This window comes from Phocoena sinus, chromosome 15, assembly GCF_008692025.1.
Source record: "Phocoena sinus isolate mPhoSin1 chromosome 15, mPhoSin1.pri, whole genome shotgun sequence".
Lineage (NCBI taxonomy): Eukaryota > Metazoa > Chordata > Mammalia > Artiodactyla > Phocoenidae > Phocoena > Phocoena sinus.
In genome coordinates this window covers 53,716,449-53,740,608 of record NC_045777.1, presented here as the reverse complement: position 1 = coordinate 53,740,608, position 24,160 = coordinate 53,716,449, and the positions used below count along the sequence as shown (strand labels likewise).

At 53.3% G+C, this 24,160-nt stretch overlaps 2 protein-coding genes across 4 annotated transcripts in view; one reads left to right on the top strand and one right to left on the bottom strand.

Annotated features, from left to right (window-relative positions):
- The window catches only part of PPL (periplakin), a 43,378-nt gene that overhangs the window by 14,152 nt on the left and 5,066 nt on the right, over positions 1–24,160 (top strand). For both annotated transcript variants that reach the window (XM_032604223.1, XM_032604222.1), the window contains exons 2-19: positions 5,646–5,745; positions 10,279–10,433; positions 11,101–11,221; positions 11,834–11,959; positions 12,049–12,090; positions 13,510–13,671; positions 13,768–13,875; positions 14,808–14,903; positions 16,078–16,200; positions 16,295–16,441; positions 17,077–17,228; positions 18,524–18,621; positions 18,789–18,946; positions 19,877–20,055; positions 20,137–20,275; positions 21,030–21,223; positions 22,520–22,670; positions 23,421–23,504. In XM_032604223.1, the coding sequence (XP_032460114.1) occupies positions 5,646–5,745; positions 10,279–10,433; positions 11,101–11,221; positions 11,834–11,959; positions 12,049–12,090; positions 13,510–13,671; positions 13,768–13,875; positions 14,808–14,903; positions 16,078–16,200; positions 16,295–16,441; positions 17,077–17,228; positions 18,524–18,621; positions 18,789–18,946; positions 19,877–20,055; positions 20,137–20,275; positions 21,030–21,223; positions 22,520–22,670; positions 23,421–23,504 (2,335 nt within the window). The remainder of the gene's footprint in view (positions 1–5,645; positions 5,746–10,278; positions 10,434–11,100; positions 11,222–11,833; positions 11,960–12,048; positions 12,091–13,509; positions 13,672–13,767; positions 13,876–14,807; positions 14,904–16,077; positions 16,201–16,294; positions 16,442–17,076; positions 17,229–18,523; positions 18,622–18,788; positions 18,947–19,876; positions 20,056–20,136; positions 20,276–21,029; positions 21,224–22,519; positions 22,671–23,420; positions 23,505–24,160) is intronic.
- UBN1 (ubinuclein 1) overlaps positions 23,522–24,160 on the bottom strand; it is a 43,257-nt gene continuing 42,618 nt past the window's right edge. Inside the window, exons 20-21 of one of the 2 annotated variants that reach the window (XR_004345676.1) lie at positions 24,062–24,139; positions 23,524–23,695 (exon numbers count right to left, since the gene is read on the bottom strand). The gene's annotated coding sequence lies outside the window, so the exon portion shown is untranslated. Of the gene's footprint in view, positions 24,140–24,160 lie in introns of both variants that reach the window. The other variant, XR_004345675.1, reaches the window with a different exon arrangement.

Below are 24,160 nucleotides of genomic sequence, written 5' to 3'. Positions count from 1 at the left end.
CGGCGAGCAGGGGCTACTCTTCGTTGTGGTGCACGGGCTTCAGTAGGTGTGGCACACGGGCTCTAGAGCGCAGGCTCAGTAGTTGTGGCACACGGGCTTAGTTGCTCCGTGGCACATGGGATCTTCCCAGACCAGGGATTGAACCCGTGTCCCCTGCATTGGCAGGTGGATTCTTAACCACTGCACCACCGGGGAAGCCCCCAAGTTACTGTTTTTTTTAGAAGGAACCTATTTTACAGGACCAGGCGCCACTGGCAAGAAGGGGTTCCCAGAAGAGAAAGGGGGTCCACAGGCAGAGCCCCATGCACAGATCAGGGAGCAATGTAAGGGCTCAGTCTCATTTGAATGGCAAGCCCTGCAGGGAGTAAAAGTGCAATGAATAGGTGTTTCATGAATAGTCTTTGTCACCATTTATGGGGCCCCTGCGCTAGGTGATTAGAATGGATATTTGGTTTTGTTTTCTTATTTTTTATTGGAGTGTAGTTGATTTACCATGTTGTTAGTTTCTGCTGTACAGCATAAGTATTTGTTGAGTGTCTCCTGTGTGCCAGGCACTGTTTTAGGCGCTGGTAAAACCGGTGACACTCCACTCGTGAGCTTACATGATGTCTAATCTGCTTATGGGCCCCTAGAGGCTGCTCCCAACCTCCAGCTCAGTCCTTGAACCCCAAAGTGGTCTTTGAAGCTTGAGATTCTGGTGTTTCCAGAAGTGACCCTGACCCTCACTGCCCACCTCACTTACCTAGATAGGATGTATCTTGCCCATTTGACAGATGATAAAACCGAGGCCCAGAAATGTAAAGTACCTCCTCTAAGGTTACACAAATGGATTTGAACCCTGTCTGACTAAGGACACTGGCTGCCCACCGTGTGACCTTGGGTGGGTGAGTTCGCTTCTGAGGGCCTCAGTTTGCTCACATATGTAATGAGCAGGTGGGGCTGGATGACTTCGGATGCAACTACCAGTGCCCATGGTCACTGCCCACAGCCCCTGTGTCCATGTTAAACTTCTGAGTAAGTGGAGGGAGGCTGGGCATGTCCCTCTCTCAGCCTGTCACTTAGAGCCGCTTCCCTGGTTCCTTCCCTTCTCTGGGTGGGTGGGGGCACCTCGGCTTTTCTGGCTCAACCAGGAGATTTTCATCTCCGTGGGTGGGACCAGACTCAGAAGAGGTTGCTAGGGAAGGGCTGTATCTGGGCCTCCATCATTCGGGCGGGCTGACAGCACCCTGGTGTGGCGTCTGGCTGCCTTAGTGTGGCTCATTAGCCAGATGAAAAGCTGGACCGGCCCAGCCAGTTCCCAGCCCTCTTGGGATCTGCACCCCCTCTCTGCAGGTTCCCAACCCTCCCACATTCCTATACTCCTGGTGTGCGGCTCTGCAGCTCTCAAGGGGACACACGTTTGCTCCCATGGCCAGCTAGATGGCAGGAGGAATGCAGGACCCTTTGGGGTCACTCATTCAGGACTCCAAACCCAAAAGGCAGAAGTGCTGAGACTGTTCTCCAGAGGCCTGGATTGGAATCCCAGCTCCACCCTGCTTTCTGGCAGTGAGACTGTGGTCAAGTTATCTAATGGCTCTGTGCACTCAGAACAGTGCTACTTCAGGGGGTGGTAGGATTAATGAGCTAATCTATATGTGATTTGCTTAGCACCAGCCGGGCACGTGGTCATCCCTCTGTGAGTGTTTAACTAGCATCTTCCAGGCAGCTGGGCATAACCCGGAGCTGGCCCAGCCTCCATGGAAAACAGGATAAAAAGGCAGGGACCACTCGAGGTGGTGAGGGAAGAAGAAACAAACCCCTATCACTTACAAATGGCACTTGCCAATGTTTTCGATAACAGCTTTATTGAGATATAACTCACATATCATATAATTCACTCATTTAAAATGTACAATTCAGCCGTTCTGAGTATATTCACAGAATTATACAACCATCACCATAATCAATTTTAGAACATTTCATCCCCTTAAAAAGAAACCCACACCCTTTAGCACTTGCTCCCCTTCCTCCCCATCCCAGCCCCTCGCGACTACTACTCTACTTTCTGCTTCGAGGAATCTAGCTATTCTAGACATTTCATATAAGTGGATCTTTTGTGACTGTTTGTATCTGGCTTCTTTCACTTAGCCTAATGGTTTCCAGGTTTCTCCATACCGTAGCCTGTATTAGCGTTTCATTCCTTTTTTGGCTGAGCTGTATTCCGTTGTATGGATATCCTGCATTTCATTTATCTATTCATTAGTTGAACATTTGTGTTACTTCCACTTTCTGCCTATTGTGAATAGTGCTGCTATGAACATTTGTGTACAAGTTTTTGTGTGGACCTATGTTTTCATTTCTCTTGATATCTATCAAGTAAAATTGCTGGTTTCCTCACCTGTAAAGGGCACACAAACCTCCCCCAGGGGCTTAGGGTGAGGATGCTGTGAACGTGTCTGATGTCTGGTGAAGCGTGTGCACTAAGTGTCCAATTACCATGGTGACTCTGTGGTCATCCCCAGTCAACAGATGGAGAGACTGAGGCGCCTCGAGGGTAAGGTGCTTACCTGGGATGGTCCAAGCAGTAAGTGGTCCAACAGGACTTGGAACCCATGCCTGTCTGACCACAGCTCCCACTGAGCTGTCCTTTGTTCTCCACTAGGAGCACCAGGTCCCTGGGGCTGGCTGTCCCCCCCACCCCCACCCTGTGTCCCCTTCCAGTGCTGGGCTTCAGCTGGAGTAATGGGCTGGCCAGGGTGGGGTCCAGGAGGCACTTTCCTCGAACCTGCCCCAGCCAGTGAAGGGGCTGGTTGAGAGCTGGCCCCATGCCCTGAGGTGGAGCTGCGTTGGACCTGACAGGGATGAGGCCCCCACCTAACCTACACTGCAGGTTCCCAGTGGTGGCCCCAACTGTCATGGGTTAAATATTGGGTTGAGACTCAACACGTCTGAGCGCTGAGGCCAGGCTGGGGTCAGTGGCTGGGGTAGGGCTGAGGGCAGAAGTGCTCGCATTCCCCATGTGCTCCGCCCAGCCAGGGTGGGGGGCAGTGGGGGTCAGCCCATGACCTGGCAGCCTTATCCCTCCTTACCCAGATCCTCCACCCACAGTCCCCTCTTCTGAGCCTTCCTGGATGCTCTACTGAATACCAGCTTTCTCCACTGCAGGACTTCTCAGAGCCTTTACTGGCTCCTGAGCTTACTGAGGAGTTGGGTTTTCCTAACTGCCTAGACTGACAAAGCCTTCATTCCAGGAGTGATTTACAGGACTGGGGTTCCTGGGGCCCCACTTTGGGAAAGGCTGCCTCCTCGGTTGACTTTGCAGAGAGTGTGGCCTGGGTCTTATTCCCTAAGACCCTCCCCTCTTCCCCCTAGTTCCTGTGTGTCCAGACCTGGCACAGAGCAGGCCCTCAGGCAAGGTTTGGGACGTGGTTGGACAGACTCACAGCTCCTGTTTGTATGCCTGTTTCCACCCCCCTCCAGCTTCCCCCCACGCCAGCAGTACCTGCAGTGTTGGACCTCAAACCCTGGAGGGTATCAGGGTCCCCTGGGGAACCTGTAAAAACAGTAGCAATAATAATATAGCTTCCTGGGTCCAGCTCTGGAGATCCAGATTCAGAGGCTCTGGGTTAGTGCCTGGGAATCTGAATGTTTCGTGCCACAATAGGTGGGTCCCAGGCCTTGATTTGAGGAATTCCACTCTGAAGAGCTGGCTGCCCGCTCTGCTTGACGGTCAAGAGCCCTGCCCTGGCCCACCCCAAGGGACACACCCAGGACCTGCCTCTTTTATGGCCTCTCTTCATCGGAGCCTTCTGCCCACAAACCCCAACTCCTCTTCATCCTTCAGAACCCAGCCACCACCACCTCCTCTAGGAAGCCTTCACTGACCATCCCCATTCCTACCAAGCTGGTCAGGAGGCTTGCCTGGTCATGCCTGCCTCAGTCTCGTGACTATTTCTATAAATTCTGATTTCCTCCCAGTCTGGGGGTGGCTGTGCCTGTGTGCATTACTGGGCCTGGCACATAGTAAGTGCTTGAGTGTGGGCAGAATGATGCTCTGGGTGCTTAGCTTCTCAGACCCCACTGTGGAGCTGGTATAAAAGGTCTCTGATGGAGATTAGAGGGGTAAGTACTAATCTTGACCGTTGCTGGCCGGCTGGCTGGCTGGCTGGCTGTGTGACATTAACCAAGTTGCTTTCCCTCTCTGGTCTTTGTTCCTTCCTTTGTTTAAAGAAAACAAAGTCGGAGCTGGATCAGTAAGGCTCCTTAACGACTATAATCATGAACCTTTGAACCTTTGTGAGATTTATTGGGTGCCCAGCTCTTTGCCAGCATAACCTCACTCCCATCCCTAACACCCCACTGGGAAAGGTCCATCTGACAGCAGGAAGCAGAGGCACAGAGAGGGACAGCAGCTTGGCCAAGTCGCACAGCGAGAATCCACATCTGAGTCCAAAGCCAAGGTCTTCACTCCCACAGTAGTGTTTGCCAGAGTGGTCTGTGGTGTGATTTCGGGGGGGCAGACAGATGTGACAGGAGGAAACACAGAAACACCAAGTGAGAAAGCCGTTCTGATTTCAGGTCTCTCTCAGATGCTCTGAGAACACCCAGGAGGTCTCAGCCTGGTGCCAGCACAGCTCTAACTTGGCTGCAGCATGTGCCAAGCTCTGCTTTTAAGCAGGTGAGGGCAAGGCTCAGCTTCAACATGTGCAGGCGGCCTAGTGTCCGGCTAGAACTTAATGCCATCCTTTTATTTCCGTGGAATTTATTTTGGTGGTTACCTCCATTGATGGCAAGGACTTCTGGTTTTATGTTTGCAATGGGAAGAGCAATTTCCTTTTTTTAGTAAATTTATTTAAGTATAAAGAGTGAGTAGATTAAAAGTGTCAGGTATTTAATAATGCTGCTCGCACAAAAACTTGTACCCAAATGTTCATAGCAGCCTGATCTGTAATGACCAAAAGGTGGAAACAACCCAAATGTCCATCAGTGGATGACTGGATATGTAAACTGTGAGATATTCAAGCTGTGGAGTATTATGCAGCCATAAAAAGGAATGAAGCACTGACACATGCTATAACATGGATGACCCTCAAAAATATTGGTACGTGAGAGAAGTTAGACATGAAAGGTGTCGCTCGTATTGTATGATTCCATTTCTATGAAATGTCCGGAATAGGCAAATCCATAGAGACAGAAAGTGGATTCGTGGTTGCCAGGGGCCGTAGGGCGGGATGGTGAGGAGTGTGAGTACTAAAGGATGCGGAGTTTCTTTTTGGGGGTGATGAAAACATTCTGGAATTACATAGTGATGATGGTTATACAACCTTGTGAATACACTAAAAACCACTGAATTATACACTTTAAAAGGGTGAATTTTACATCTCAGTAAAAAATGTGGAATAAAAGGGTAAGTGTGCTCTGCCAGCATGGTAAAACAGAAGCGTTAGAGCGATGGCCAGAGCGAGGGCTGATTCCCTGCCAGGTGCTGCCTCCTTTCTGTGCCTTTAGTGACGTTGCCCTGGGGGGACAGCCAAGCTCCATCTGAGGCTCACTGGACAGCTCCTGCTCCAAGCCTGGGGCTGGGGACAGCCTGGGAGGCTGGGTGCTGGTGGGGACCCGGCCCTTGCCCTCTGGCCCTCCGCCTACCTCCCTTCTTCCGCCTGCAGCGTCTCTAACAAGGAGCTGTCAGAGCTGATTGAGCAGCTGCAGAAGAATGCCGACCAAGTGGAGAGGAACATCGTGGACACGGAGGCCAAGCTGCAGAGCGTGAGTGCCCCATCACCCACCCTGGTGCTCCCTGTGCCACCAGCCCTGCTCAGGACCAGGGGCTTGTCTGACCCCGTGGTTCTCACCTGGGTGTGATTCTGCCCCCAGGGGACATGTGGTCACATCTGGAGACATTTTTAGCCGTCACAACTTGGGGAATGCAGTGGGTGGGTATCTAGTGGTGGAGTCCAGGGATGCTGCTATACACCCTACAGTGCACAGAACAGCCCCGTACACGGAATGATCCAGCCGCAAATGTCAAAGTGCCCAGGTGGAGATGCACTGAAGAGGAACCTCCTTATTGCTGGTAGTACCAGCTCCTCCACCCCGGGTACAAAGTTGCTGCAGCTTATGGGCCCCATCTGGAGGAGAACCACAGACTCAGGATCCAGGCTCTGGTTAGGATCCCAGCTTTGCCACTTACTGTGTGACCTTGAGCAAGTCACCTTACCTCTCTGTTCATGCGATTCCCTCTGAAAGGGTAAGAGCGATTGTCCCCACCTGCTGGGCTGCTGTAAAGATTCGATGAGATTATGCAGCTGCAGTGCAGGGCTCACTATTATTATCAACATCATCATCCTTACTTCTCCTACCATTGCCACTCTTCAGATGCAGGCTGGGGAGATCACTTTCCCTCTCTGTGCCTCAGTTTCCTCTCCTGTAACATGGGGATAACAACCGACCTGAGCCCAAAGGTTCTCCTGGGGATCCTGCACCGTGGGCCACACTGGAGCCATGCTCAGTCCTGTGAGCTGCTAAGATGACCCCCTCTTCTCTGAACCCTCCACAGCCCAGTGCGGTTGAGTTTATATGTTTTTTTGTAGCTGGAGAAACTGAGGTTCAGAGAGGGCCAGGGCGGACTGCGTCAGTGACAGAGCTGACCCCAGAGGCATCCCACAGGTGGGGTTGCCAGATTTAGCAAATAAAAATATAGGGTATCCAGTTAAGTTTGAATTTTAGAACACAAATATTTTTTTTTGTATAATTATATCCCATGTACTACTTGGGATATAATAATATTATAAAATTATCCGTTGTTTATCTGAAATTTGAATTTAACTGGGCGTCTGTATTTCATCTGCATTCCAGGCATGACTAAGACGAGGGTCCAGAGGAGTGGGTGGCTGAGGGTGGACAGGTCACGAGAGAGGTCAAGGTCCGGCCGGCCCCACTGCTGTCCCCAGGCCCAGACGTGGCTGCCACTCCTCTGAGAGCCAAGGGATCCACCCACCTGAGGACCAGTCCCCCTGAGACCTGAGGGACAAGAGTGGGCTGGGGATGGCACAGCTGGGGGTGAGAAGTGGGGGCATGGGGAGAGTGGGGCAGGAAAGGCAAGAGGGCCCCCCTCCCTCAGGGTCCCCCCTCCCCTCTCTCATTCCTTTCCTGCCTCCACCTCCCACTTTTCTTTCCGGCCTCAGCCAGCCCTGCCAGCATCCTTCCCTCTGGCCATGCCCTTGCCCTGGTACCCAGCCCCTTTGGCAGTTTTTTTGTCCCCTCTCTTGTGACTGCCATGGTGGCGTGTGCTTTCCTAAATGAAAACAGCTTTTTGGAGTGTGTCCTTTTTTCCTCCTAATAAAAGTAATATGTGTTCATTACAAACATTTCAGGACCGATAAACAAGTATAACGAAGCAAATTAAGATGGCGTATAATTCCACCACCAGAGAGAACCATCATCCATTAACCTTCTCGTGTACCTGTGACCTTTTCTTGTGCGTGTGAATAGCATCCAGCTCTCTCATTGTATTTGCTTAGAGTAATGACTCAAAGTAACAAGGATGTTTTAGGGAGATAATTTTGAACTATTTTCTTTTCATTCAAATGAACAAACTTAAGAAAAGAAACCACGCTTTGAAGACTGCATGGGATAATCTTTCTGTCTTTTCTCTTCCTTCCTTCCTTCCTTTTTTTGGAAGAAAACATCATTATTAATTTTACTACCCAAACGTTCTCTTGAACTTTCCTATTTTTTTAATGGAAGTGAGATTCACATAAGATATAATTAACCACTTAAAGTGTACAATTCCATGGCATTTTGTACATTTACGATGTTGTGCAACCACTGCCTCTATCTGGTTCCAGGGCACTTTCATCGCCCCAAAGGGAAACTCCACACCCGTCAGCAGTCATTCCCCATCCCCTCCCCACAGCCCCTGACAACCGCTAATCTGCTTTCCGTCTCTTTGGATATACTTATTCTGGATATTTCATATAAACAGAATCATACAGCATGTGACCTTTTGTGTCGATCCCAATTTTTAAATGCCAGGAAAGTTGGAAGAATTGGAGAACATCCCTATCCTCACCACATCTCCTGGGTTTGCTTTGTCCTTCATCTGTCCATCAGTGTGTGTGTCATTTACAAGATATGTCAGTCCCTATGATTTTGTCCTTCATCTGTCCATCAGTGTGTGTGTCATTTACAAGATATGTCAGTCCCTATGATTTTCTTTTTTTTTACTTTAAAAAACTTGTCTATGGAAAGTGTCCAAGTTTTAAGAGCTCACCCTTGTGAGTTTTTGCATCAGTAGGTACCCATGAAACCATTACTCAGGTCAAGATAGAGGACATTTCCCGAAAGGTCCCGAGGGACCTTCCCAATCAGTATCCCCCAGAGGTAACCACTCTGCTGACCTCTGTTCCCATTGATCAGTCTTGTCCAACTGTTGACTGTTGAACACCCACATGGCATATCTCCCCACTAGATGTTCTTTCTTGTCTCGGCTGGAGAGGGCTTGCGTTCCCACACAGCACCTGCACCTGTGTGAAATAGGGAATGATTAATTTACTTCCTCCTTTTGCAAAATTAATCTTTGACACTATAACTGCCCAGCAGAGCTTCAGATCAGCTGGTGATGGTGGAGCTGATAAAATTCCACCCAAGCCAAGAACCGTGACATTTTGTTGCAACTTTTTAACTCGCCAGACCCACCCATGGTGGGGTGATGGCCCAGCGCCATTGGACTTCTGCCACGTGGACCTCACCCCCAAGCCCCTCAGGGCACTGGGCCCACTTGCTGCTTAGCCCTCCCGGCCCAGGAAAGACCTGGAAGAACGTGCTGGATACCTTCTCTTCCTCCGAGAGGAAGTTGAGTCATTTGACACCGTACCAGGCACCACATCACTTCTGTTCACTTCTTTTTCCTTTTGCCATTTCTTCCTTCTTCTTTTTCAACATCTTTATTGAGGCATGTTTCACAGATCGGAAAAATGCACCCCCTTTAAACGTACAGTGCAATGGTTTCTAGTAACATCACCAAGTGGTGCAGTCATTTCTGTAGGTTGGTTTCAGAACTTTTTTTCATCCCTTCGTAAGATCTCCTGTGTCCATTGACTACAGATTCCCACTCCCATCCAGCCCTTGGCAGCCACTCATCTACTTTCTGCCTGTGAATTAGCCGACTCGGGGCAGTTCCCATAAATCGGTCCCGTGCAGCGTGGCCTTCCGTGTCTGGCTCCTCTCACTTGCATGGTTTTGAGGCTCGTCCCTGACGAGCCTACGTTTGTGCTCCCACCTTCTCACTGCCAAGGGAGAGTCCTTGGGTCACTTGGATGCCTCTTCTGAAGCAGGGGTTTCTCTTACTCCCATTGCAGAGATGGGGACGCCGAGACCCAGCGAGGGGAGGGGACTGGCCTCGCGAGTTCCCCCATGTGACCCCCGTCCAGTCTCTGGACCCCCAGTCCAGTCTCTGACTCATCCCCCCTGGGCCTGGGGTCCCCCGGGCCTGGCACAGTGCCCAGCCATGCTCCCTGAAAGTCCACTAAGTGGATTAATGGACTGTGTTTAGAAACCTGCTGTACCCGCTGCTCATTCATTGTTCTTCCGTAAATAAGCAGAGACCCTGGACTCATCAGCGACTTATCCATCGTGCCTCCCAGATGCCCACCCACTTGGTTCATTCTCTCCATTTCACTGGTGACACCCCAGCGTGGGCCACCCTCAGCTCTCACCCAGGCCCTGTCACAACCCCTGACTGTGCTCCCAGCTTGTACCCTGTTCCCTGCAGAGCCCCTGGAGGAATTGCCTTTAAGGATAGGTGGGGCCCCGTCTCCCACTTCCTCCCCCGTACCTCCTTCCAGCCTCAATCACAGCCATCCTTTCCTCCCACAGGACCTTTGCACAGACTATTCCCTCTGCCTAGAACACTCTTCCCTTTCTTCCTTCCTTCTTAGCCTGTGTCACCACCTCAGAGGGGCCTCACTGACCCCCAGAGCTCAAGCAGGTCCCCCATGTTCCCCCTCTGCTGTGTTTCCTTGGTAAACACCAACTTGTAGGAACTTGCAGTCACCTTTGTGAGGTTTATCTATGACTTGCCTTTCTGGGGGTCTTCCTCTCCCCTGGGCTGGGCGGGGGCAATGTCTCTTTGTGCACAGCTGTGTCCCGAGCCGGCCACAGCAGGCACTTGAGCAGAGGCTGGGCAGGGCTGGGGGAGGCCATTGCTCGCCCCTCTCCTCCCCGTCCCTCCCATCCCAGCTGTGCTCACTGAGTCCCTGCTCACTCTCTCTCCCCGCCCCTTTCTTGTGACTCTCACAGGACCTGGCCCGGCTGCAGGAGGGCCGGCAGCCGGAGCACCGGGACTCAGCCCTGCAGAAGGTTTCAGACTCAGAGAAGCTGCTGTATGTGCTGGAGGCGGACGCAGCCATCGCCAAGCACATGAAGCACCCCCAGGCGGACATGATCGCCGAGGAGTAGGTCCCTTCTGCTTCGGGTCCTGAGGGACCTGCTCGGGACCAGGGCAGGGGGGCTGCAGCCACTCAGCATTCAGGAACCCGAGTTGGGGTTTGTTGAGGGTTAACTGGATGCCAGCACGAGCCAAACACTTTATGTTATCCTCACGACAACCCATTTTGCAGTTGGGGAAACTGAGGTTCGGAGCGCTGGTGTCTCTCTCCTGTCCTGGTCAGAGTGTGACCACAGCCTTCTGACCTCCAAGCTTGCGAACACATTCTCTCCTGCCTAATGCCCAGCTGGCTTCCCGAGCGCCTGGCTCTCGCCTCAGCTTAGATGTGGACAAAGCACTCTCACTGTCATGGCCCCCACCACCCTGTAGCCCTGCTGGATGGTGGGCTCCAGAGAGCAGCAGATCTGCCTGTTTCTTCTGGAACCTCCTGTGGGTCTGGGTGCACAGTAGGGCTCTCAGGAAACATTGGTGGGGGAAGGTAGAATGAAGGAAAGTGGACAGGAGCAGGGTGGGAGTGATTGCCTGGACCCAAGGCCACAGTCACCCTGTCCTACCAGGCCACTGAGCAGAAAGCTGAGGCCAGGGGCTGGGGTGGGAGGCCGCCCCCCTTGTGGCATGGGCAGTGCACCCGCCAACCAGCCCCGCTAACCAGGGTGGCCACTCTCCCCGCTCAGCATCTGTCAGCTGAAGGAGCGTGTGACCAACCTCCGCGGGAAACACAAGCAGGTCTACAACCTGGCAGTGAAGGAGGTGGACCCGCAGGTCAACTGGGAAGCGCTGGTGGAGGAAAAGCTGGTATGGCCCGGGGTTCAGCTGGGGTGGGGCTATGTGTGGGCCGGGGGGACCCCTACCATTGAATGGGCACCACAGTCCTGCCAGGGAGGGAGTTGTGTTCCCGGTGTTTCCTGATGTTTGTGTCAATGAGATGAGCAAGGCTCAGAGAGGTGCAGTGCCTAGCTCAGGGTCACACAGCAGAAGTGGTGGAGTTTGGGACCCTCCCGGGCTCGTTGGAGTCCTGGCAGGCTGGGGGCAGTGGCCAGATTTCTGGCCGGCCACTGCCCTTCCTTTGCCCTCACCAGCCCATCTCCACCATGGAGAACCCCAGGCACTGGGTGACCCCAAGCAAGTGACTCCCCCGGCCGAGCCTCTGTTTCCCCATCTGTGAAATGGAAACAGTAACTGTGAGGACCTCTGAGTTTGCTGTGAGATTAAATGAGATAGGATGTGACAGCCTCTCTCTGCATCCCTCCGGGGCCACTTCACTCACTCCTTGGCTGGCACCGTGAGGAGGAGAGCCGAGGCTCCCAGGGTATGGGGTACTGGGTGGGCTGCGAGTACTGGGTGGGCTGTGAGTCCTGAGTCCCTGGCCCACCCTCATGCATGTTGTCCCTCCACCCGTCCGGCCAGGACAAGCTGAGCAGCCAGAGCTTCGGGTCGGACCTGCCGCTGGTGGACCACCAGGTGGAGCAGCACAACATCTTCCACAATGAAGTCAAGGCCATCAGGCCCCACCTGACCAAGGACGGGGGCAAGGTATGTGCACAGGGGTGGGGGGGGCCCCGGGGAGGAGGGGCTCCCACCTGCACTCCCGCCCTAACCCATGCCCTCGGCTCCGTCCTCAGGAGCAGAACAGCGAACTCCAGGCCAAGTACCAGAAACTGCTGGTGAGACGCCCCCGGGAACGGGATGGGAGGGGCTGGGAAGCCGGGCCATGGGGACAGAAGTGTGTGCAGTAAACACTTCAAACAGGATGGAGGGGGATGAAGTGGGAAGAGGCAGTACCCTGAGCCCCTACCTGAGAGGCGCCCCTGTTTGCCCTGTGCTCGTGGAAAACCCCAAGAGACCCCATGGATACAGTTCATCTTACTATTTGCTTCTTAATTCTTTATTGAGCACCTACTGTGTGCCAGATACAATGCCACCTGCTTAATAAACGGAAGTTTTTCTATTTCCTTTTCCAAAACCTTTAAAGAATGTCTTCTTTTTTAAATTTTTAATTAATTTATTAATTTATTTTTATTTTTGGCTATGTTGGGTCTTCGTTTCTGTGTGAGGGCCTTCTCTAGTTGCGGTGAGCGGGGTCCACTCTTCATCACGGTGCGCGGGCCTCTCACTATCGCGGCCTCTCTCATTGCGGAGCACAGGCTCCAGACACACAGGCTCAGTAGTTGTGGCTCATGGGCCCAGCTGCTCCGCGGCATGTGGGATCTTCCCATACCAGGGCTCGAACCCGTGTCCCCTGCATTGGCAGGCAGACTCTCAACCACTGCGCCACCAGGGAAGCCCCAAGAATGTCTTCTTTTTAAAACCGCACAAGTGATACATAAATGTTGTGGACATTACAGACACTTGTTATGGACGTTACAGACGCCTCAGATGTGAGAATGCAGAGGCAGTGATAGTATAGCCTGTAGGAGGCTCTGGAGCTGGGCTGCCTCCACCCCTTTTGGTGGGGAAACCTTGGGCACAAGCTGCTGAGCCTCTGGGAGCCTCAGTTTCCTCATCTGTAAAACAATCACTTCCAGTCCCTGGCTCTTAGGATGCTTTGAGGATTGCATGAGTTGATGTTGGAGAAGTCCTTAGCACAGTCCTGGCACGTGGTGGGCCCCACACATGTGTTCACTACTGTTCTCATTTGCAGAGTGGAACGCAGACATCCGTCCTCCTTCCCCTCCTCCTTGCCCTGTGGTAGTTTGCTACGATCCCCCTAGCACCATGGCATGTTAAAGAAAAAAGTGGAAGTGTAGCTGCTGATGTTTTTTGAGCACCAGCTGTATGCCAGGGTTGGTGCCCTATGAGATCAGTGCTGTCATTATTCCCATTTTGCAGACGAGTAAACTAACATTCCACAAATATGTCAATTCTGTGAGGGTTTTGTCTGTTTTGCTCACTGCTGTATCCGCAGGGCCTGGAGCCGTGCCCAGCACTTAGTAGATCCTCAGAAAACATTTGCAGAACAAATGAAGGGGTTTCGGAGGGTGGGAGGCGGTCAGGTGACTTATCCAAGGGAGTGCAGTGGAGCAGGAGGCGTGGAGGGAGGCTGTTGCCGGCAAGGCCACAGCCCTGTCCTTGCCCGCCCACAGGCGGCGTCTCAGGCACGGCAGCAGCACCTGAGCTCGCTGCAGGACTACATGCAGCGCTGCACCAATGAGCTGTACTGGCTGGACCAGCAGGCCCAGAGTCGTATGCAGTACGACTGGAGCGACTGCAACCTCGAATACCCCAGCCGCCGGCGCCAGTACGAGGTGGGCACTAGGCTCTGGGGGTGCGGGCCAGGGGGCTGGGAAGGAGCACGGGACTGCCTGGCTGGTCAATGAGCCCCTCCGCTGCCCCTGCTGCAGAATTTCATCAACCGGAACCTGGAGGCCAAAGAGGAGAGAATTAATAAGCTGCACAGTGAGGGTGACCAGCTGCTTGCCGCCAAGCACCCCGGAAGGAAATCCATTGAGGTACGTGAGCCCCGGGAAGGGACGCCTCCTCCAGCCTGCCCTCCGGGTGGCCTGTGCTCTGGGCCACCTACACTCAGGCAGGCCCCAAGGTGGGTGTCCTGTGTCCATCTGTCTGTCTCTCCATTTTGCTGCCTCCTCTTGCTCTGTCTGACCCTGTGTCCTCTCCTTATCTCAATGCCCTGCCCTCAGTCCCTGGACTTCTGAAGCACATGTGGTGCCCGTATTAGTTTCCTATTGCTGCTGTAACAAATGACCACAAACTTGGTGTCTTTAAACAAAGGAAAGTTATTCTCTCATAGTTTTGAAGGCCAGAAATTCGAAATCAAGGTTTTGGCAGGCTTGTTTCCTCTGAGGTCTCTAGGGGAGAATCCTTCCTCATCTCTCCTTGCTTCTGGTAGTTGCTGGCAATCCTTGGCATTCCTTGGTTTGGAGCTGCATCACTCCTGTATCTGCCTCTGTGTCTTCACATGGCCTTCTCACCTGTGTGTCATCTCCTCTTCTTATGAGGACACCAGTCATTGGATTTCAGGGCCACCTTAAATCCAGGATGATTTCATCTTGAGATCCTTAACCAATTACATCTGCAAAGACCCTATTTCCAAATAAAGTCACATTCTGAGCTCTGGTGGACTTGAATTTGGGGAGTACCTTTGTGAGATTTTTTTAAAAGCACCACTTTGGGCAGACACAGCCCCTACTTGTCCCTTGTGCAGTGTACAACCTGAGCACCCATACACAGCAGCCCTGCTTGGCGCCTCAACACGTTCCCCTCACTCCTCCTCCCACCCCTGGGCGGGAGGTGGCTGGGAGCCACACACACGCAGAGGCCAGATACCCCCTCCTCTATCCTTTCCTGGTCTGGAATCCTGCCATCCCTCCCTTCGTGTCCTCGGTGCTTGGCCAGCAGCAATCTGCCTCCTTTCTCCTGGCAGGCTCACATGGAGGCTGTGCATGCAGATTGGAAGGAGTACCTGAACCTGCTCATCTGTGAGGAGAGCCATCTGAAGTACATGGAAGACTACCACCAGGTACCTGCCAGCCCAGGGCCCCGTTGGTGGGAACACCCAGGGCCTGCTTGGCTCACTCATGGCCTCAGTGCTACTTCCTCCAGGAGCCTTGCAGGGCTGCCTGCCCAGGCCTCCCAGTACTTACACTTCTGATGACGTGGGCGTGCCCCAAGCTTGCTGGGCCCTTGTCTGCCTTCCCTGGGGGCTGGGGCTGGAGAGTCTGACTCACCAGGATAGTGTAGGCACAGGAGTAGGTGTGTGGAGTTTTAATTTTGGTAAAAAATATATAATACGAAACTTGCCATTTTTAAGTGTACAATCCAGTGCATTCATTACATTCACAGTGTTGTGCAACCATTGCCACTGTCTTTCCAAAACGTTTTCATCCCCCCAAATAGGAATTCTGTACCTAATGAACAATCACTCCCCATTCCAACCCCTGGTAACCTCTCATCTACTTTCTGTCTCTTTGGATTTGCCTGTTTTAGATATTTCATAGAAGTGGAATCACATGATATGTGGCCTTTTGTATCTGGCTCTTTCACTGAACATGTTTTCAAGGTTCATCATGTTGTAGCATGAACCAGAATTTCATTCCTTTTCATGGCTGAATAATATTCCATTGTATGCATGGACCACGTTGTGTTTACCCATTCACCTGTTGATGGATGCTGCATTGTTTCCACAGGAATGTGTGTTTTTAACAAGAGAGCTGCACGTGATTCTTATGAGTAGGTGATCTGGGGACACTTGAACTCAGATGATACTATTGTAACTAACTCCTGGTTCAGTGTCAGCCCTTCTGGGCTATGAGCTTCACAGGGATCCCAAAGTCATGTTCATAGCTGCAGCCCAGGGGACAGCTGACAATGAATGATTCCCTAGCACAATGTGTCCCTAGCACAAAGAGAAGAGTGGAATAGAGAAGAACCCTAAGCGTATACACATGAAAACAATATGTCATAGAGGTGGCATTGCATGGATTGGTGGGAAGGGACCTGGTTTCTCCCTATGAAGCCCCCCAGGAAGCTGGGCTGGGGAGGGTTGTGGGTGTCCCCAGGTGGCAGAGCCCATGGATTCAGGGTGAGTGGGAGGCCCAGCCCTACCTGGGAATGGGCTTAAAGTCACAGCCAGGATTAGCCCCAGGTGTCCTAGCACTGTCCTGTCCGTGACAGGGCCCCCCGGTCTCCTCTAGTTCCACAAAGACGTGAAGGATGCCCAGGAGCTGCTGCGCAAGGTGGACTCAGACCTGAACCAGAAATACAGTCCCGACTTCAAAGACCAATACCAGATTGAGTTGATGCTGCGGGAGCTGGACGTGAGTGATGCCTGAGCAGGCCCCTCCCCAGCTCCTTGCCTGCTGACCAGGGAAGGCTGCGTGATCTCACCTGGGCACTCCCCCCCATGTTTAGGACCAGGAGAAGGCTCTGGACAAGTATGAGCACGAGGTGCGGGGCCTGCAGAAGCGAGGGCAGCAGGTGGTACCCCTCAGGTACCGCCGGGAGACACCATTCAAGCCCATCCCCGTGGAGGCGCTCTGTGACTTTGAGAGTGACCAGGTGAGCCCCTGCCTGGTGCTCCAGGTGCCCCAGGCAGGCTGGGCCCAGATCTGCCTCCTCTTCTGTCACTGAAAGGCCTTAGGAGTGACATGGCTGGTTGCAGGGTCTCAAATATTTCAGGAGCCTGTGTTTATCTCCATCATGGGGTCCTCTCTGCCAATGCCCCTGCATCACCCCACCTGCTGCCCTGGCCTTTTCTGTCCTACCAGATTAGTGGCCCCAGTCATTCCAGCAGAAGTCCCAGGGAAGGTTCTCATTGGCCTACTCTGAGTCATGTGTCCAGCCTAAACCAATCACTGTGGCCAGGGATGCCATTCTCTCATTTGCCAGACCTGAGTCACATGTCCACCCCCAGAAGTCAGGGAATGGAGGGACGAGAACACATGGGCTGGGACTGCATAGGGGCTCCCCAAAGGGAAATCCAGGTGGGTGCTAGGCCGGCAGACCCAGCACATGTTCTCTTGGTGCTGGCCCCTCTCAACTCTCTATGATGGAACCTCTTGGGGAGGATCTGAGAAACAGGCTAAGACTCCCCAGGTCCCAGAGTTAGGGGTGGGGCTGAGATGGTGACTGGGCTCCTGGCCACCAGGTGCGGCAGGTCTCTCCATGTGTTCTGACTGGCCTGTCCCCACCAGGGCCTAATCTCTCGGGGCTACAGCTACACCCTGCAGAGGAACAACGGGGAGAGCTGGGACCTCACGGACAGCGCAGGGAATGAGCTGACTGCCCCGGCTGTCTGCTTCATGATCCCTCCCACTGACCCCGAGGCCCTGGCTCTGGCCGACAGGTACAGGGGCAAAGGAAGGAGCCAGCGTGGACTGGCCGCACCCCCTGGGCCCCTCAGGCCACGTTCACAGCCCTGGGCACCCCAACTCAACCTCAGGGTGCCACTAACATCCCCACACCTGCACCCCTTGGTGGCTCAAGTGGGACAGCAGCAGATCCTGTTGGCTGAGCTGACTTGTGTGTGAACCTCTGGCTCTGGGCACACATCAGGGAGTGGTTTTTCTGCAAGGGCCTCTGGGCCTTTGCACATACTGCTCCCTCTACCTGCACACCAACCCACCACCTGTTGGCTCAGGCCTCTTGGTTTGAAGACCCAGCCTGGGGGTCACCTCTTCTGTGAAGCCTTCCCTGATTGCCCCCTCATCCTCCACCCTGGCTCCAGGAAAAGGGCCGCCGCCTCTTTCTCAAGCACCTTCTCCCACTGCTCGTGCTGCTCTCATTAGGGTGCTTTGTGTCCGTGTCAGTCTCATTGGGCAGAGGCTCCTTGAGACTTACTATTTTCAGGGCCTTGTTCAGTACCTGGTGCAAAGCAAGTACCCAAGAACTCTGTTGAATGAGTGATTCAAGGAATTCCTTAATTTATTCATTCAGCAAATATGTATTGAGCACCTACTGTGTACTGCTTCCTCAGGGGTAACATCTTTGTGGGAAAAACAAATGAGCAAACAAGATTATTTTATAAATTTATTTATTTGTTTTTATTTTTGGCTGTATTAGGTCTTTGTTGCCGTGCGCAGGCTTTCTCTAGTTGCGGCGAGTGGGGGCTACTCTTTGTTGTGGTGCGTGGGCTTCTCGTCGTGGCTTCTCTTGTTGCAGAGCACGGGCTCTAGACCCGCAGGCTTCAGTAGTTGTGGCACATGGGCTCAATAGTTGTGGCTCGCGGGCTCTAGAGTGCAGGCTCAGTAGTTGTGGCGCACGGGCTTAGTTGCTCCACAGCATGTGGGATCTTCCCGGGCAAAGGATCGAACCCGTGTCCCCTGCATTGGCAGGCAGATTCTTAACCACTGTGCCACCAGGGAAGCCCAAGATAATTTTAGATAGTAAGACTTGCTATTGAAGAAAAGAAAGACAAAGAAAGGAAGGAGGGAAAGAAGGGGTCCGTTGAACCCAAGAGCAAAGAAAGACCAGCGTTTCAGCAAATCCTTTCTACGTGTGTCGTGTTAACTTTTCAAAGCATTTTCATGAGCTTCCCGACTCCTCAAGGCTGTCTGTCCAGCCAGAGTCCAGGGTCCTGTGTCAGTGGGCAGTAGGGGCAGTGGGCTGCCCCAGGTCCCCAGCCCATTTTTGCTGTCACAGCCTGGGCAGCCAGTACCAGAGCCTGCGGCAGAAGGTAACTGGGAGCAGAAGGGCGCTCCAGCAGCGGCATGAGGTGCTGAAGGCAGAGAACTCTGGAGGTGGGTACCAGACGCTGCCTGAGGCTCTGGGGGGACAGGGAGGCAGGGCTGGGCCCAGGGTCTGTGCTGCAGATGGGACAGTGGAGGTGGGGAGGCTGGCCCTCCTATGCCCCCTCCCTGGGCCTCACGATCCCCACTGCCACCCGACTCTGATTTCCCTCCGGCAGATGTCTCTGACCTGCAGGGCCGGCAGCTGCTGGCCGGCTTGGACAAGGTGGCCAGCGACCTGGACCGGCAGGAGAAGGCCATCACAGGGATCCTGCGGCCGCCGCTGGAGCAGGGCCGGGCCGTGCAGGACAGTGCTGAGCGGGCCAAGGACCTCAAGGTACCCCAGGTTGGGGGCAGAGGCTGGCCCACTGGCTCCCCGGGGCCCCTGCTCAAGGTCTTATCCCCATGGGGTGTCTTGGCGCTCAAAAGGGACCACTTGCCATGTGTAACAGGAAGTCGTGAGTCGTGGGGAGGGGGGCTGCTCTAGGCCAAAGACTGAGGAGGTGCCTGAGGCCTGGTGCCCCCAAGACACACCCCCAGGAAAAAGGGCTCGTGGCAGAGCTGACAACAGCAGGACTGCAATCTGAGCAGATCAGCACTGAGCTGAGTGAGAGGCCGCGGTGCCCGGCAGCACACGGGCTCTGGGGCAACAGGGCCAGCTCACTCGCCTTGACCACAGACACCGTTCAAGCCCAAACCTCAGTGTCTTCAGTAAAATGGGCTGATCCCCACTCAGGGGACCTCGACAGGATGGGGTAAGATGAGCCACATGAATACCATCTACTCCTCACCTCTTTTACACACACATACAGTTTCCCGGGTCCTCGGCGCCCTCCACGATGAGCGTGACCGTTCCCGGTTTACAGGAGAGGAACGGGGCTCAGAGAAGTGCCATGGCCCTTGACGGGGCTCACACCAGGGCTGGTCTGGTTGGGGCCGAGCCAAGGCCAGAGGACGCCTGATACAGGGGTAGGGTTGGGGCTAGGCCCCACCATGTCCCCTCCTAAGCTGCTTGGAGTCGTACCCACCTCATTGGAGTTGTCCCCAAAGATGAGTAAAGCCACGTGAAGTAGTGGGAACAGGAACCTATTAATATTCATCACTCGTGAGTCACCATCCACTGTGTCAGAATTCCCAGGGATGCTCATTACAAACACGGACTCCTAGGCCAGCGTCACAGATCCCCAGTCAGGCCCCCTGGGGAGGACATCCCTGTGTGGGGGTGGCTGCCGGCTGTGGTCAACGCGAGGGGCTCTGGTCCCCACAGAACATCACCAACGAGCTGCTACGCATCGAGCCCGAGAAGGCGAGCAGCACGGCCAAGGGCGAGGCATTCATGCAGGCCCTCCCGGGCAGTGGCAGTGCGGCCCTGCTGAGGACGCGGGTGGAGGACACCCAGCGCAGATACGAGCGCCTGGTGCAGCTGCTGGACGCGGCCCAGGAGAAGTGGGTGCAGGTGGGCAGTGGGGAGGCTGGGTGGGGTCAAGGGCCAGCACCGCCCCCCCAACTCCTGACTCATGTCCTCAGGGTTGACATCGCCAACCGCCTGGAGAAGAGCCTGCAGCAGGGCCGGGAGGTGCTGGCCTCATACGAAAACCAGCTGGTCCAGGAGGACACGGTGCCCAAGAGTGGCCATGCCCTGGACAGCAAGAGGCAGGAGCTGGCGGTGAGTGTGGGGACCCTGGGCTTCAGAAGCCTTTCTCTGAGTTGGGCATGGGCTCCAGGCACCCCTGCCACGTCACCTGTGGACAGTCGAGGGGCCCGAGGCCCAGGGCAGCAACTCTCTCCAGATTTGGAGTCCCAGCCGCCCACGGGGTTTCTGTGGCCTGTGGAAATCAGGTGCTGGTATCTTAAAATCGAATGTCCACATAATCCCCCCAGATTCCCAGTGTCTCTGGACAAGCAGATCTGGTCACCTGGACCCACATGCCTGCACGGCGCATCAGCTGAGCACAGGAGCCTCTGCCCCAGCCCAGCATCTGCCCTCTTCACCATTGCCGCTGGGCCCGCTCTAAGCATTGGGGTCTGTGAGCCCGTGGGAGGCCCCTTATTCACAAACCACCTCACAAAACCCTTGCCCTTGTGGTGAGGGCCTCACCTCAGAGCCCAGGAAACAGGCTCAGAGACCAGAGCCTTCACGAAGGCCACTCCAGTCCCGGGCACGGCGTCACAGGCACGTGCCGTGTGCCGCAGGGTTTTAGAAGCTAGTTTCCCCAGGGTATTGGTCATTGTAACAAAATGGAAACTGCAGAGATGACCACGGGTTTGAGGAGAAACTCAAGAGGCAAACCACCGGTCCCCGCCCAGGTCCAGGCCTGCCACCCGCTAAAAGCAGGCAGCCCCAAGAGCTCTGGGTAGCACCATCCCGGGCCCTGGAGCTCTAGCCACAGCACCTGCCATCTGCCTCTCTGCCCCGGCAGGCCATGGCCTCCGAGCTGCAGGCCCTGCAGGCCCTCCTCAGCGAGGTGGAGCAGAATCTGCAGGCCGCCAAGCAGTGCTCTGGCTCGCTGGCCAGCCGCTTCCAGGAGCACTGCCCGGACCTGGAGCGCCAGGAGGCCGAGGTGCACAAGCTGCGCCAGCGCTTTGACAACCTCTGCCAGCAGGTGGAGCTCAGGTGAGGGGACCGCGGGGGCCCTTGGCTTAGTCTGCCTTAAGGCACCCAAGTGGGATTTCTGCAGACAACACTGAAGGCTGTTTGATTTCTAAATAATTTCCTCTTTCTGAAAAAAGCAATATATATACAAGATAAAATACACAAAGGGATTATAATGACCAAACTCTTCCAAGATCAGCACTGCTACCAGTTTCTTGTGTGTCCTTCCAAAAACATTCTGTATGAGCTGGGGTAGGTAATTAATGTACGAATGACAACACACCACATACAGTGTGTCTTGCTATTTTCCCTGTCGTATATTTTCCCAGCCTGATGAGTAAGTGTTCCCCCCTCCTCTTCTGTTTTCTGGAAGAGTTTGTGTAGACTGGGTATTAATTCCTTAAATGCTTGAAAGAATTCACCACTGAAGCCATCTGGGCCTGCAATTTGTTTTTTTGTGTGTAAGAGGGTTTTTAACTACAAATTCAACCTCTTTAATAGATATTGGACCATTTGGGTCATCTAATGCTTGAGCAACTTCAGAAGTTTGTGTCTTTCAAGGACGCATTGTCCATCTCATCAAGTTGTTGAGTTTATTGGCATAAAATTGTTCATAATATTCTCTTATCCTTGACTATCTGCAGGATCTGAGGGAATGTCCTCTCTCTCATTCTTGATGTTGTATTTTCTTCTGTTGTATCCGTTTATTCTTCTTGTCCCCCTAATCATTATGTTTGAGGTTTATCACGTTATTGACGGTTTCAGTGAACCAGCTTTGGTTGCAGTGATCTTTCTCCTGTTTTCCTGTTTCCTGTTTCACTGACATCTGCTCATTATTATTTCCTACTGCTGCTTACATTAAGTCCAATTTGCTCTTCTTTTTCTTTCTTAAGGTAGAAGCTTAGATTGTTGATTTGAAAGCTTTCTTTTTTTTCTTATCTAAGCATTTAAAACTACATACTTCCCACTAAGCACTGCTTTTGTTGTGTCCCACAAATTTTGATGTTTTTATTTTCAGTGAGTTCAAAAGATTTCCTCACCTCCCTTGTGATTTCCCCTTGGATCCATGAGTTATTTAGGTCCTAGAATTCACAGTGGGCATCCCTGTGAGTCCACACAGGCGGGCCTCCCTGTGCTTTACAGAGGCCTCACAGTATTCCAACACAATATTCCATAATTTATCTAACTACTCCCTTCCTGGTGAACGTTTAGGTTATTTCCAGTTAAATTACTTTTGATGACCTCTTTAAAAAGGGACGGCAGGCAGCTCTCAGTGAGACCTGAGAGCTCAAAGGCCTGACGGGCTTTGCCCCACAGGGTCCAGAGCCTGCAGAGCACCCGGGCTGCTCACGACGCCTTCTATAGTGGCCGCGACCGCCTCCTGCAGTTCCTGTCCCACATCCCCAGCTACGAGCCCCAGGAGACAGACGGCCTCGGCCAGATGGAGACCAAGTTGAACAACCAGAAGGTGAGAAGGCCACTTCCGCGTTCACAGGAGGATGGTCACAAGGGGGGGGTCAGAGGTTAGCAAGCCCCTTCATGGACGGGGGCCTGGCAGCGGTCCTGGCCAGGCGGGCTCCCAGCACCCGAGTCTCTGACAACAAGGACGGGGTCTCCCTCACCTCTCCGTCCTCAGTGCCCAGCACAGGGCCTGGCCCAGAGTGGACACTCCATGCAAGCCAGCTAAATAAGCAAATAGCTACAGGGACACAGGGGAGCCCTCGGGGAAAAACCCATTTCCAAAGCCCAGAGTGCTGGCTCCCCAGAAGGCAGCAGGGCCTTGGCGTGAAGGACGAGGAACAGGAAGCCCAACAGCCTGGTCTCAAATCCTGCTCCCACCCCCATTAGCCATGCGCCCACGGGCCAGTCACTGTGCCGCACTGTGCCTGGGTTTCCCCGTTCTTAAACAGGAGGTGAGGACGGTGCCTATCTCACAGGATGTTGGGAGATTCAGTGAGATAATCTAAGAAAGATACTAGAACAGTGCCTGACATTTCGATGCACTCAGTAAACACAACTTTCCTGCCAAAGATGATTATCTTCTTGGCCCTTCTTCACAGGGCCTTAGAATTGCCTTTTGTAACAAACAAATGTAAACAGGGAAGCCATTCCTTATACTTTGTGCTACGGAAGAATTCCAGACTCCAAGGAATCCAGCTACTCTAGGTTTTGGATTTTTTTTTAATTTTTGGTTTTCAAAGTCTCCGTTGTTTTACAGAACCTGCTAGATGAGATAGCAAGAAGGGAAGAGGAAGTACAGAAAGTCTACACCCACTCCCAGCAGTACCAGCAAGCTGTCAAGGTGAGACGTGACACCCTGCCCAGAGTGTAAAGCAGCAGGGCCTCTTCCCACCAGCTGGTCCGGCGGGGTGTCCTCAGGCACTGCTGGCGGCCACGCAAACCGGCACAGGCCTTTGGGAAACAAGATGGTACTGGGCATCGAATACCAGAAAAGGATTTTCTACTGTAAAGCAGTAACTGGGGGAATTTATCCTAAAGGAAAAAATATGAAATAATAATAATGTGGGATTAACAAAATCATTGCACAACAGAATTATTTACAATAGCAAAACAGACAAACCAGAAATAACCTAAATGTCCAATAGCAGAGGAACAGCTAGTAAATTATCACCTGACCACACAATGGATGTTAAAGTCATCAAACTGATCCACAGGAGGATTAGGAGGAGGCAACATGAGAAAAGCCGTAACTCTTATGGTACAGAGTTCAATGAAGAAAGCAGAATGCCATGGTCTCTAGGCCAGGCGAAGGCCTGGAAGGAGCATGCTTTGGGGACGGAGGGGGATTGTGGGCCTACTTTTTCTCGTCGCACGTTATTCAGGGACGTAGGTACGTACCACTGATGGATCTATGGTTCTCAAAACCTCCTGGCAGGCAGAACAGGGTGTGGCTGAGCAGAAGACCTTTGCAGTCAGCTGGAAGGGGCACAAGAACAT